General features: G+C 42.0%; 1 protein-coding gene across 1 annotated transcript in view; it reads right to left on the bottom strand.

Annotated features, from left to right (window-relative positions):
- Positions 1 to 15003, bottom strand: part of ptpn11a (protein tyrosine phosphatase non-receptor type 11a) — a 22609-nt gene extending 7606 nt beyond the window's left edge. The window contains exons 1-9 of the mRNA XM_079257050.1: positions 14779 to 15003; positions 10295 to 10417; positions 5824 to 6018; positions 3840 to 4032; positions 1673 to 1792; positions 1483 to 1596; positions 1275 to 1371; positions 1086 to 1183; positions 799 to 957 (exon numbers count right to left, since the gene is read on the bottom strand). Coding sequence (XP_079113176.1) covers positions 799 to 957; positions 1086 to 1183; positions 1275 to 1371; positions 1483 to 1596; positions 1673 to 1792; positions 3840 to 4032; positions 5824 to 6018; positions 10295 to 10417; positions 14779 to 14792 — 1113 coding nt within the window. The 5' untranslated portion in view covers positions 14793 to 15003. The remainder of the gene's footprint in view (positions 1 to 798; positions 958 to 1085; positions 1184 to 1274; positions 1372 to 1482; positions 1597 to 1672; positions 1793 to 3839; positions 4033 to 5823; positions 6019 to 10294; positions 10418 to 14778) is intronic.
- Positions 15004 to 15240: the final 237 nt, after the last annotated feature.

The raw sequence follows: 15240 nt of genomic DNA, 5'->3' as shown, positions 1-15240 counted from the left end.
GAGGCATCTCGGATGGATTTCCTCAATTCCCTGTAACTGCTAACAAAACAGTTTCTATTTGACCATTTTTCTCCATTTATTTGCTTTAACTTGTCCTGTCCAGCATTATAGCAGCAGGATGATGGTCTGGCTGCTGGGTTGTGCGGACCTCAGGAGCTTTATAAGACATTAATATACATAAAGATCCCCTTGATAACTTAAGTTTTTAATTTTATTTGTGTTTTAATTTGTGTATTAATTTGTTTTACTAAGTTTAGATGGTACTGCGGGACCGGACTGAAGAAGAAGACAGAAAAAGGATAGAATAAGAACAAAAAGGAAAATAAATAGGAGAGAAAAAGGAGAACAAATCCACAAAAAATAGGAAACGCTGCGATCTAATACCAAATTTTTCAAAGCTTCTATTTTAAAATCCTTAAATGGAGAAATAATGTGGTGAAAATGTATGAATGTAACGTTTCCTGTTCATTTCCTGAACCATCCAGACGCGTTTAACCACAAGAGGGCAGCGTGGCTGTAGGACACAACGAAGCAGACAGTGCAGAAAAAGACCCTCGTGTCGAAAAACTGACAAATATTGAGATACTTCCATCTTATGACAATAATGTCAGCGAAACTCATGGCTAAAAGGTGCCGTTTAATGTCAGTTCCAGCGTCTCCTCGGAGGTTTTCTCTGCTTGACACCACTAATCTGAAACAGATGAACTTCTTCTATGTGTTTGGTTGGGTTGGACAAACATCCATCAGCCGGACGGATCCCTGCAGGACTGGAGACAAACTGAAGTCTATCTGGCTCACCTTCCCTCTTTCCACCTCCTTGGTTGTCATGACGATGACCCGCGAGTTCTCCTGGAACACCATCCTCCAGAAGTCGCTGATGGTGTTCTGCAGGCAGCCCTGAGTGGCGATGTAGCTCTTCTTCACCTTGGTGCTGTTGCACTTTGAGTCCAGGTCCGGCTGCACACACAAAGCCAGGAGACGCACCGTGAGCTGCCAACGTGAAGACGGTCAGGGACCGAACATGCTGGTCCACAGCCAGTCCATCAAAATGTCACATGGTGCATGTGAGGACGAAGTGAGTTTACCATCGCAGTGGATACTACCATGATGATGTTGGCGTTGATGTAGTCGGAGCCCGGCTCGTTTGGGTCCCCGTCGTTCAGCACCACTCGCGTGTGGTCGACTGGGAAGAGAAGCAGAGAGAGGACAGGTGGAAGCAGTCAGCTGGTTCCTGACAACTCAGGTGTTCAGAAGGAGCAGAGTGGGGTTCTCACAGGGCAGAATGTTCTTGTATCTGTTCTTGTTCTTGTTCTCTGGCCTCTGGCCCTCTTTGCGACTGTACAGCAGCTTGCACTCCTGCTGCTGTAAGGTCTGAAAAACACAAAAACTACGTCCAGAATCGTATTTCACACATGAATGGAAACATTGGATTGTCAGGTTTTTTAGTGGAGCATCGGCTTTAAATCCGGAACAAAAACCCACCTCAAACTCCTCCCAGAAGCCTTGTTTGACCTTATCTGTGGCCTCCGCCAGTTTGCTCAGCTCACGAACTCGGATTTCAATCTCTGCTGCGTTGATGCGAGTAGTGTTGAGAGGCTGCGGAGGAGGCGGGACGCCCGTCAGACCGCACATCAGCATGTTTAGAGACTTGGTAGAACTGGCTGGGACTGACCTGTTTGAGCTGCAACACGGTGCCCAGAGTTTCCACCATGGGGTTCTTCTTGTAGTGCTCCACCAGGTCTGTGAGAGAGTCGAACTTCTCGCCTCCGCCCACGTCAAACTTCAGGTCGTGCTGATCAGAGACACAAAACACCAGCAGGTTTTTCTCTACGCTGGAGCTGTAAAGTAACGGCGCAGCCGGATCGGACCTAACGCCAGATCCGATGTAACGCCGCAGCTGGTTTGGACCTAACGCCAGATCTGGTTTGGACCTAACGCCAGATCCGATGTAACGGCGCAGCCGGATCGGACCTAACGCCAGATCCGATGTAACGCCGCAGCTGGTTTGGACCTAACGCCAGATCCGATGTAACGCCGCAGCTGGTTTGGACCTAACGCCAGATCCGATGTAACGCCAGATCTGGTTTGGACGTAACGCCAGATCCGATGTAACGCCGCAGCTGGATCAGACCTAACGCCAGATCCGATGTAACGCCGCAGCTGGATCAGACCTAACGCCAGATCTGATGTAACGCTGCAGCTGGATCAGACCTAACGCCAGATCCGATGTAACGCCGCAGCTGGATCAGACCTAACGCCAGATCTGATGTAACGCCGCAGCTGGATCAGACCTAACGCCAGATCCGATGTAACGCCGCAGCTGGATCAGACCTAACGCCAGATCTGATGTAACGCTGCAGCTGGATCAGATCTAACGCCAGATCCGATGTAACGCCGCAGCTGGATCAGACCTAACGCCAGATCCGATGTAACGCCGCAGCTGGATCAGACCTAACGCCAGATCCGATGTAACGCCGCAGCTGGATCAGACCTAACGCCAGATCTGGTTTGGACCTAACGCCAGATCCGATGTAACGCCGCAGCTGGTTTGGACGTAACGCCAGATCCGATGTAACGCCGCAGCTGGATCAGACCTAACGCCAGATCCGATGTAACGCCGCAGCTGGATCAGACCTAACGCCAGATCCGATGTAACGCCGCAGCTGGATCAGACCTAACGCCAGATCCGATGTAACGCCGCAGCTGGATCAGACCTAACGCCAGATCCGATGTAACGCCGCAGCTGGATCAGACCTAACGCCAGATCCGATGTAACGCCGCAGCTGGATCAGACCTAACGCCAGATCCGATGTAACGCCGCAGCTGGATCAGACCTAACGCCAGATCCGATGTAACGCCGCAGCTGGATCAGATCTAACGCCAGATCCGATGTAACGCCGCAGCTGGATCAGACCTAACGCCAGATCCGATGTAACGCCGCAGCTGGATCAGACCTAACGCCAGATCCGATGTAACGCCGCAGCTGGATCAGATCTAACGCCAGATCCGATGTAACGCCGCAGCTGGTTTGGACGTAACGCCAGATCCGATGTAACGCCGCAGCTGGATCAGACCTAACGCCAGATCCGATGTAACGCCGCAGCTGGATCAGACCTAACGCCAGATCCGATGTAACGCCGCAGCTGGATCAGACCTAACGCCAGATCCGATGTAACGCCGCAGCTGGATCAGACCTAACGCCAGATCCGATGTAACGCCGCAGCTGGATCAGACCTAACGCCAGATCCGATGTAACGCCGCAGCTGGATCAGACCTAACGCCAGATCCGATGTAACGCCGCAGCTGGATCAGATCTAACGCCAGATCCGATGTAACGCCGCAGCTGGATCAGACCTAACGCCAGATCCGATGTAACGCCGCAGCTGGATCAGACCTAACGCCAGATCCGATGTAACGCCGCAGCTGGATCAGATCTAACGCCAGATCCGATGTAACGCCGCAGCTGGTTTGGACGTAACGCCAGATCCGATGTAACGCCGCAGCTGGATCAGACCTAACGCCAGATCCGATGTAACGCCGCAGCTGGATCAGACCTAACGCCAGATCCGATGTAACGCCGCAGCTGGATCAGACCTAACGCCAGATCCGATGTAACGCCGCAGCTGGATCAGACCTAACGCCAGATCCGATGTAACGCCGCAGCTGGATCAGACTGATCTGCTGTTCAAAGAAGAAATAAATCTGGATCAGTCTCATAGAAAACAGATGCCTGATGTAGCGTTTACTGAACGTGTCACGTTCCTGTGCGCCCAAACCGACACAACACAACGCGACACGACCAACACGTAGGCAGGTAGTGGAGCCGAGGGTGTGCTCACCTGGCAGCGAATCATGACGTGAGTGACCTTGGGTTTGCTGTCGCTGCTGTCCGTCTTGTCGTCTCCGGTGCGGACGGACAGAACGAAGTCGCCAGGATGGCTCTGGCTCTCTCTCACCAGGAAGCTCCCGTTCTTGCCTTTTTCTGTCAGCAGCTTCTCGGCCTCCCGACCCGACAGGTGTCCGTGGAACCATCTGAAAAAGCAGCAATACGCAAACTTCCGAATCACAATTGCCACAAGTAGGAATTATTTGTCTTCATTTGCAGGTTTTTAGTTTCATATAAAAGCTTAGAAGTGAAGATTGTGTGATTTGTCGCCGTGAAATAAACCCGAAACGAAATCATGATTCTTCTTTCCTGCCCAATGCCGCCGCACACAGAAACAGGAAGTTACGTGATCCTACGTGGCGACTGGTTTGGGTTGGAAGGCGGAAAAGCAGCTAACGTTTAGCTTTGGCGTTTTGTTCGCAGTTTGGCGTCATCATTAAACGCATTCATACGTGTTTTACGTCGCCACGGTTTGGTCAGTCCACCCACTAAGCGGGTCAGGTCAGAGTTCACCTCTGCGTTATGACACCAGTCTGTAACCGTCTGCAAACACCAGAAGAAGAAGAATAAAGTTTTTCTTCTGCTGTTTATTTGACGATTTCTGCGTCATCTTCTTCTTCTCTGGTGTGTTGTCTCGCTGGTTGTGTGTTGTCTGTACAACTCAACTCGGCTCTGTGACTTTCAGCGATATCGCTCCGTTTTCTGCGTTAAACTTGGCTGAAAACAGACCAGATTACAAGGGGTGGGAAATATCTAATCAAAAAATCGAAAATCGGAATTTCTTTGCTTCACAATTTTAAAATCGATTTTTTAACAAACAAATAAAAATAATCCATGATAAAAAAATTTTTATTTTTATTGTTTTTATTGATCTTTTTACTTGTCATCATGGGCATTATAGCAGCAGAATGATGGTCTGGATACTGGGTGGTTTTTTTCCAATTAAAATCAAGAAAAATGACGAGCATAAAAATAAGTTTGATACATTTATTTTGTTTTTAATCTACGAAAATCAGAAATATCAAAGAATTGTGAGAATCACAATTTTAATCGAATCAGCACCCAAGAAATCTAAATCGAATCGGGACAAAAGCATATCGTCACAGCCCTACAAATTACACACATAACAGACACAAGAGACGGACTAAACTGTCCGTCCATCTGTGTACTGGTCTGCTGCATCAATGGGCCTGAAGTCCAGTTCAGGGTCACTGGGAGGACTGGAGCCCAAGCCGATCCCAGACAAAAGGCAGACCATGGACTGGTTATCAGTCCAGCACAGGTCCAACGGAGAGACAAACAACCCGTCAAAGTCGCCCTCCAAGGGAGACTTCAGAGCGACGTCCAGATAAAACGTGCCGATATCAGAGCAGTATCGGCAGATACCCAAACCCCCAGAAACAGAAATAAAAAACTGATGGAAATAAACCAGAAATCTGCGTTTTAGCCCTCAGAGAGCGACTCATCATCAGCGTCATGATGTTGGACGTGATAACAGCTCGTCTCCATTCACGGCCACACTCAGCTGTTTGGTCTATTATTACGCTTCTCGTCTTCTTTCCAGCTGAAAAGTACCAGATATGTCTCGTAGTCAGACCGCAGCTGCAGCAACAAAAACATTCAATTCTGTCAAACTCTGAAGGTCATTTTGTCGTTGTTTCCTAAAATGGATAAATAAACGCTACAAAATCTTATTTTTCTTGCTGAACAGCTTTTATCTTGTTAGTTTATGAAAATATAAACCTGCTTAGTTAAGCTACAGTTCTGGTCTTTTCCGCCATTTGTTTAAGGCAACAATCAGCCGATAAACCAGTTGGGACCTTATTTTTAGTTTGTTTTGCTTTTATTTCCTCGTCTCATCAGGACCTCGTTGCTCGCTTCGTATGAAAGTAAAACTTTAATCAGGTTGGAACCGGTTGGGTGGAGGCGGACGTTACCTCTCTGATGTGGGGTCTGCACAGTTGAGAGGATACTTGAGCTCGATAACGTCTCCGTTTTTCTCTTTCAGTTGCCCGTGATGCTCCATGTAATACTGCACCAGCTCTGCGAGGGTGGCGAACTTCTCGCCGCCATAAAGGTCGTAGAAGTCTCCCGTGTTTTGGATCTTAATGTGGGTGACGGCTCCATTTCGCCTGCAGAGAAACAGATGAAGCAAATCAGGAACGCAACACCTCCGAGAGCAGAATCCAACCAGATGTTTTTCTGCAAAGTCCTGTCAGTAAAAACAAACAGCTGGATAAAGAATCAATTCATCGTTTTTACAGCAGCAGAATATCAAGAAAAAGCCAAATAATCGTCTCAAAAACACAAAACGACTTGTGGCCTCGATAAAAAGTGGAGAGAAATGATAAAACCAGCATGTGGAGAGAATTACTGGGAGAAAACGAAGCGCAGAAAGAAGATTGAACACCTGAAGGAGACTTTTCTAACAGCCACTGATCATGGTCAGAAACTGTCAGACAGAAGAAAACGAGTGAAACTGTTGCAGGTTTAATGTGAAATTCACAACATTTCCCCCCAAAAGCAGAAACCAGACCCTTAAAAATCAGCAGGTTTCGGAACAAGCTGGAAAATATCCACCAGTCTGCGATGGATTCAGTAGAAAAACAGAAACATATTCAGCTCCAACCAGTTTCAGTCAGACTGTCATGGGAGGTGCAGTAAACTCATCTTCATCACACATCTTCATCACGTGATACATGTGTATTTAGTAGGGGTGGGAAAATTGAAGAGAAAAATCACATTTTTTGCATCAAAATTTTAAAATCTATTTTGTTTTTGTTAAAGAATCTTTCTTTCTTTTCAAATAAATAAAAATAATTATTGTCATTTTTATTGTTTTCATTGATGTTTTTCCTTGTCTTCTTGGGCATTTTAGCAGCAGAATGATGGTCTGGATACTGTGTTGTTTTCTCCTCATTGAAATTAAGAAAAATGAGCAAAAAATAAAAAAAGTTTGTACATTTTTTTGTTGTTTTTAGTCAACAAAAATCACCACTATCAGAGAATCATGAGAATCGCAATTTAAATAGAATCGACACCCAAAAAATCGGAATCAAATCAGGACGGGAACGTATCGTCACAGCGCTAGTATTTATGTTCAATGTTAGTAAAGCAACAGATTTCTGTTTTTACCTGTATCTTAGAAATGATTATAAACAGAATTATGATAACTTGTCTTATTGACTCATGAGTTTAAGCACGACGTGTCGACAGCAGGTTGTAGAAAATTTATCAGGACTGTCGTTTACTGAGAAAAACAGAAACGTCTCCATGGAGACATGATGTTTCCATGGAAACGTGATGTTTCCAGCCTCAGCTGTCAGATTCTGAGGCTAAAATGATGTAAAATGAATGTATGAACAGATACAGCAGCATAAAGAGCAACCAGAACTTTGTAGAAATAACACACATAGATCAGCAGTGACCAAACCTTTTCTCACCTACACATCATTCTCTCATGTCTGAAACACACACACACACACACACACACACACACACAGAGTTTCCATGTTTCCACACGTCTTCCTGCTACTATCTACCTGCTGTCCTCACTGCAGCACCTCCACCTCAGCTGCATCCCAAACGTCTTCTTGGCTTTATTCCAGCCATAGAGGATCATTATTTTCCTGCTTTTCTCATCACTTGTTGATCTTTGGCTGCTCCTGATTGGACGTTACCGTCAGTTTAAGCTCTCTGATTGGTGGAAAGTCTGACAGGAAGTGTCTTCATCATCATGTCCAGGTGAAAATAGAGGTCTCTTAGCAACATGGTAGTGATGGTGATGAAGATGTGATAAATAATGGTGGATTTACCATCGAGAGTCTCTGAATAAACACTACATGTTGTGTCTGGATTGTAAACCTCCTGGACGGATAGAAACGCTGGAAAACCTCCGTAGACCAGCTGGAGCACAGGTGTCAAACTCCAGTCCTCCAGGGCCGGTATCCCACAGGTTTTTGTTGTCTCCATGCTCCAACACACTTGACCAAAACGAATGAATAGTTTGACAAGAAGCTCTTAGATCCATTTCATTTGAATCAGGTGTGTTGGGGCAGAAAAACCACAGAAACCTGCTGCATACCGACCCTCCAGGATGGAGTTCAGCTGCCCTGATCTAAAGAGTCAGATCTCCATCACACAGTTACGCACCGCCGTTCATGAGATGATGACACTAGAAGAGCTTTATTAGTTAACACTGGTAACTAGTTATAACTACCAGCAGCAGCGCCAAGGTGGACCATTCAGGTCGACACAAAGTGCTGAGTCATCGTAGGTGACCACCACTGTCTGAGAAACCAGGAAAGGAGACGTGGTGGTGGATGTGAGGCGCAGCGACATCAGGCTGGTTTCAACCAGCAGGAACTGGTTTCCCAGTGGAAACGTTCTCCAGACGAGGAAGTAAACACTACACCATGAGAGACTGCACATATAAAAATAACTCAGGCGAAATCAGCTGGAATGACTTAATGATACTTCATGTTTAAAATTTATGAGGAGTCGGGCCGCCGACACGAAACCACAAATATTCTTCTCCATGGAAAGGAAGGATGATGCTGCTGGTTCACTGCAGCACCACGACATGCACCGGCTTCTGGAATAATATCATTATTTAGTCGTTTATACCAGGTGTGTCCAACATCTGGCCTGGGGGCCAAAACCGGCCGGTCGCAGGGTTCAATGAGTTGGATAAATGAGACTTTTTCAGATCCATAATGGTGGACGCGCTGCAACGCACGGAAACATGCCAAATAAATCTGTACGAAAGAGAAGTAATAGTATAAAATATATATGACATAAAAAGGATGATTTATTTTCATATAAACTTTAAGATTTAAAATAAAAAGTTTTTAAAAAATCATCATGAATTGAAGAGTTTATTTAAAGAACTGAAAAAATGAAAAAGAACCATTCATTCTATAACTTCACAAATTTATATCTAAGACATGATAAAAAATAAAAATAAAGATCAAATATTTATTAAAAAAATAAAAAAATATCTATACTAACCAACAATATCATAAAATACAATGTAAATGTTATTTCATTTGAAGTTTAAATTCAATTTAATGTAAAAAAAAATTTATATATATAAATATATATATATATATATATAGAAAGAGAGAGAGAGAGAGAGAGAGAAATAAATGATCATGTTATAAAGAAAGTTATGTTGGAAATAAAAATGAACTAATTTAAAAATTAAAAATATATCAAACCCATTTCATGAATTGATTTACAAAAAATAAAATGGAAAAAAATGAAGAAAATATATAAAAAGTATATAGAATATAAACTATATAAAATATTCTAAAAAAGAATTATGTCTTGCATATATTTTAAGAAATTTAAGAAAATTGATTAAAATAATTTTAATAATAAAATATTGGCATTGAAAAAAAATTAAATTATATTTTATAAATTCATATACATTTATATAAACACATGCTTATATAAAATAACTTTTTGCAATAAAAATATGGATCATAAATTAACTAACTAGTATTGAAAAAAAATTAAGAAATGTACAAATAATTAGAATAAATCAAATTTAAAGAAATATACATAACACATTTTTTTAGATATTTTTGACATGTTAAAAAAGATAAAAAATAATTAAATGAGAAATTAATTTAATAAATTCATTCATACATTGAAAATAAAAAAGCATGTAAAATACGGTATTAAATAATAAAAGAAATAAATAAATATAAAAATAAATAAAACATGTATGTCACACTTTTTTTGATTGTTTATTAAATCTAAACACCTTCTTTGCATTCTTAATTTTACAGAATTTTATAAGTTAATATTTTATCAATTTGGCCCGACTGAGACCAAACTCTGCTGCCTGTGGCGCCTGAACTGATTCCTGTAACGCCCTGCTTTGTATGTCACACTGTCTGCATGGAGATGCCTCAGCACACGTTGCTTGTTGATGCTGCTGAGCATCACGGATTCACTCCGAGTCCCGTTTAGATCCAGACTCTTAATGAAAGTCTAATATTTGCTCTGCTTTTAGCTCTGCTGCAGAACCATCTGGCTCTGCCGCCGCTTCATGTTGACCTGCTACATGTCCTTATTTCAGGGCCAGGCAGCTAAAACAAAGAGGTGGGGGGGGGTTATTTGCCAAGACACCTGCCTGCTGCTCCTGGAGACCAAACTGATGCGAGCAGATTCAGTCGAGACTAAATAAAACAGTAAATCCAGCTGCAGCGTTTGGTGCCGACTCTGTAAAAGAAATTCTTCTTCTAACGTCTCATATTTTACAATCTGTGCTCACTGCGACGGTTCCAAGCAAAACATGGTGATTTTTAACATCTGGCTGGTTCATCAGAGTCTTCCATCACAGTAAAACACTGTATTCTGGAGCTTCAACAGCTTTAACAGCCACGACCGTTAACTTACCGCACCGAGAGGGTGAAGTCTCCTGGATTACTTTTACTGGGTCTGGCCAAGAAGCTTCCATCCACACCTCGAGTCAGCAGGAGGTTTTCAGCCTCCACGCCTGTGATGTTGGGGTGGAACCACCTGAGAGAGAAGTACGACAGTCATGAACCTCCCATCTCATCTTTCAAACCAAACAGCTGTTCATGGCAACAGTTTCCTCTTCAGCAAAGAGCTCCTTCAGAAGAATAAACACCCCCACATCCTGGTCTGATCAATTATCTGCAGGATCCACCACCGAAGGTCTCATCCACAGAGACCTGAAACCAAAACCTGCAGGCCTGGGATCAACATGGAACATTGAAATTACCTCGAACATAAACTTTTAGCTGCTTGTGCTGTCAAAAAAACAAAATCAATATTCAGATAGTAATCAATACTAGGGCTGAGCCGATATGCTTTTGTCCGGATTTGATTCCAATTTTTTGGGTGCCGATTCGATTTAAATTGCGATTCTCACAGTTCTTCCATATTGCTGATTTTTGTAGATTAAAAACAAAAAAAATGTACAAAACTCTTTTTTTTTTTTGCGAGTTATTTTCCTTGATTTCAATTGAGGAAAAACAACCCAGCAGCCAGACCATCATTCTGCTGCTATAATGCCCAAGAAGACAAATAAAAAGATCAATAAAAACAATAAAAATGACAAAAAATTTTAAAAGGATTATTTTTATTTGTTTGAAAAAATACTATTTTTATTATATTAGTCCATGCCTTTATTACTTCCAGACTGGATTACTGCAATTCCTTATTCATGGGTTGTCCCAAATATGCCCTGAAAAGTCTCCATCTGATCCAAAATGCTGCAGCGAGGGTTCTGATGAGGACTAGCAGGAGAGATCATATTTCACCAGTTTTAGCCTCTCTACACTGGCTCCCTGGTTAAATCCAGGATAAAGTTTAAAATTCTTCTCCTCACATATAAAGCTCTCCATGACCAAGCTCCATTGTACATAAAAGATCTTATAGTTCCATATATTCCAAATAGAGCACTTCGCTTTCAGACTGCAGGTTTACTGCTGGTTCCCAGAGTCTCAAAGAGTCCTATGGGAGGAAGGGCCTTTAGCTATCAGGCTCCTCTCTTATGGAACCAGCTCCCACCGTGGGTTTGGGAGGCAGACTCCCTCCACACCTTTAAGATGGAGCTGAAAACCTTCCTTTTCCATGATTCTTATAGTTAGGATATGAGCATCTCCTGAGTTGGAGTCTGCATGTACGGGACCCAACTGTCCAGGTTCTGCTCTTTGCTCTTATAGTTATGGGTAGTCTAGCCATCCATTACTTATGTAGCAATGGGGATGTTACCTGATGCACTGAGAAGTACCTCGCTGCATTTCTCTAATATATTAATGTATAAATATATGACAATATATATCTGCTTTGTTTCTGTCTGCCGGAGGTTTTCTTCCTGTTAAAGGGGAGTTTTTTCCTCCCCACTGTCGCCGCGTGCAGCTCAGGATGGGGGATTGGATCCAAGTCATGACTCGATGCAATCAGTTGGTTTCTATTATAGGATATGTATGAATTTGCTTGAAATGGTGTGTATGTAAAGTGTCCTGTGACAACATTGTTGTAAAAAGTCGCTATACAAATAAAGCTGAATGATATTGAATGAATCCTGATCTGTTTCCTATCAGAATGATTGATGACTGATGTTGACCTCCTTCTTTTATTTCATGCCTTCCAAATTATGTTTTAGTCCCATTTTAGTTTATTTTTCTCCCCTTGCTCGGTTTAATCTTTAATGCAAATCCATTACTTGCGTTTAAACTTTGAGGTTTTGACATTTTTGTGCGTCATTTACTCATCTGGATTTTATAATACTGTCGTCTGTAACATCACGCTATTCTGCTATTAATAGGGGTGGGAAAAACAAATATCAGGATTTTAAAATTAATTCCCAATTTTAAAATCTATTTTTTTTGTTAAAAAAAACTTTTTTTTCCCCCCCAAATAAATAAAAACAATCCATTATAAATTTGTTGTCATTTTCATTGATTTTATTCACTTTTCTACTTGTCTTCTTGGGCATTGTAGCAGCAGAATGATGGTCTGGCTGCTGGGTTGTTTTTTTTCTAACTGAAATCAAGAAAAATAAACCAAAAAAAAAGTTTGACTTTTTTTTTTTTTTTTTTTTTAAATCTACAAAAATCATCAATATTAAAGAATTGTGAGAATCGCAATTTAAATCAAATCAGCACCCAAAAAAAAAAAACGGAATTGAATCGAATCAGGACCAAAGCATTTCTCACAGCCATAGCTATTAATGCCATTAAAGTCACAGACTTTCCTTTCATTGGACTCAAATGGGCTGTACTTTGTTGATCTATTGTTAGGTGGTTTGTAAATAAAGCTGTTTTAACTCAGGTGTAACACAAGTTTTAGGTTGTCAAACAGCTCAAAGCGCAGCTAACACAAGCAGCAACATTATTATTTGTTGCGTAGCATCATTATGTCTCCTGTCTCAGCAGGTCTCCCTGGCCAGGAGTAGCAGTTCCTGTTATCTGTTGTCTTTCTGTCCTCTTCCCCCCACACAGCAGAGGCAGATGGCTGCCTGTCCTGAGCCGGGTTCTGCCGGAGGTTTCCTTCCTGTTAAAAGGGAGTTTTTTCCTTCCCACTGTCGCCAGTGTGCTTGCTCAGGATGGGAGATTGAGTTGGACTCAACTCAATCTGTTGGTTTCCATATATAGGCTGTTATGAATTGGCCTTCATGATGTTTTCTTTTCTGTCTGTAAAGCGTCTTGAGATGGCATTGCCGTGATTTGACGTTATATAAATAAAGTTGAATTTAACTGAATGTAAAGAAAGATCATTTTTACAATGACTTTAAAGAAAGAACCTCCATCCCTCTGACATTTCATTGCTTCCACTTTGGGAACTGGGCTGGAACCAGAACCAGAATGAACATGGTGGAGACTGGAACTGCTGGTTAAATTACTGAACTTTTAACTTCAGTCTGTTCAGAGATATTTTTCATTTTTACTGGTTTAAATAGAAACTAAATAAATGTATATTTCAGACATGAATAGATCCTGAGTTTATAATATTACAATCTGTGTCTGCTACTTGATTCGGTCGTTTAAAATCCATTTAAAGGTTAAAAAAAAAAAAAAAGTTGATTTTTGTCATTAAAAGGCAATTAATCAAGATTAATTAGTTACAAATCTTGGAATAGATTACATTTTTAATCATGTCCCATCCCTAATCTGAAGTAATCTGAACTGACAAAATTATCTAAAATGTTAATCTGAATGATTTAATCTGATTTAATTTGAAATTTGTGCTTGCTCAGGATGGGAGATTGAGTTGGATCCTCCAGCTTCCCAACGACCCTTAATTAGACAAAGCGGTTAAGAAGATGGATGGACGGATGGATAGATGGATGGGTGGATAGATGAATGGATAGATGGATGGATGGGTGGATAGATGGATGGATGGATAGATGGATGGATGGGTGGATAGATGGATGGATAGATGGATGGATGGGTGGATAGATGGATGGATGGATAGATGGATGGATGGGTGGATAGATGGATGGATAGATGGATGGATGGGTGGATAGATGGATGGATGGATGGATAGATGGATGGATTGATGGATGGATGGATGGATGAATAGATGGATGGATGGATGGGTGGATAGATGGATGGATGAATAGATGGATGGATGGATGGGTGGATAGATGGATGGATAGATGGATGGATTGGTGGATAGATGGATGGATGGGTGGACAGATGGATGGGTGAATCGATAGATGGATAGATGGGTGGATGACATATAAATATGTTCGACAAACCATAAACATCTGTCAGTACAAGTTCAGAAAACCAATGCACTGCTGTGCCAGTTTTAACCATATTTTGGATATTATCATAAAGGTGCTGTGCTGGAGGCTTGTGAGGATTCATCTTGTGTCCCAACAAACCAGCAGAAAAGTTGTTTAAGATCTACAGAAACTCTGAAAAGAAATCTTTGTGTATGTCTTCATTAACCAGATGGGACAGGATCCTCTAACTCAATCTGTTGGTTTCCTTATATAGACTATTATGAATTATTATATTATGTTTCACTTTTCCTGTCTGTAAAGCGTCTTTAGATGGCATTGCCATCATTTGACGCTATATAAATAAAGTTATATTGCGTTAAAATGTCTTTAATCGCCTGTTTGGAGCCAAAAATTTCGGTTATGACCAACTTACATGTTTTTAATTGTTAATAATTGTTTGTGTGGAAACATCTAGATGCGACATGGAGGTATGAAAGCAGGGTAAAGCTGTTGTTTACTCTGCATCTTCAGGCTTCAAGCTGCCGGTGTGAAGCTACATAAAGTGACGGGAACATAGACAAAACACCAAGATGCAAACAGCTGAGCTGAGCTAAACTGAGCTTGCTCAGCTAACCCTGTCACCAGACATTGTTTTCCAGCAGACAGCCCTCCTTTTTACCTCCGAGATGTCATTTTTTTTTCCTTCCTCACTTCCTCGCAGTGGCTCCAAATGACTGGTTTTACGTTCCCGACGTCTCCGCTTCGATCAGTCGGTAAAGTGCTTCATCGGTTAACACCCGGTCTAAACGGGCTTTGGGAACTAGTTTGGCATCCACGGAACTCTTCAGTAGCGTCCGCTAAAAAAGAAAAAAAAAAAGGGGGGGAAAAAGTGTTTAGGCCTTGGCCCAGTAGACTTCACTGCAAGTCGACTGTTGGACGTCACCAACCATGCGACAAAACACGATGTGCTCGGATTTATTCACCCTGAGCTGCAGCTCGAAACCATTTCACATAACTTTTTTTTTTTCCTTTTTTTTATTTTATTACACAACAAACCATTTCACCTAACTTTTTTTAAAATGCTTTTTTATTTTATCACTCAATTACACAAAAAATACAGAACATAAACTGGTAAGTCAGG

This window comes from Telmatherina bonti (assembly GCF_933228915.1).
Source record: "Telmatherina bonti genome assembly, chromosome: 17".
Lineage (NCBI taxonomy): Eukaryota > Metazoa > Chordata > Actinopteri > Atheriniformes > Telmatherinidae > Telmatherina > Telmatherina bonti.
Note: the sequence above shows the minus strand (reverse complement) of the source record. Positions and strands in the feature narration are given on the sequence as shown.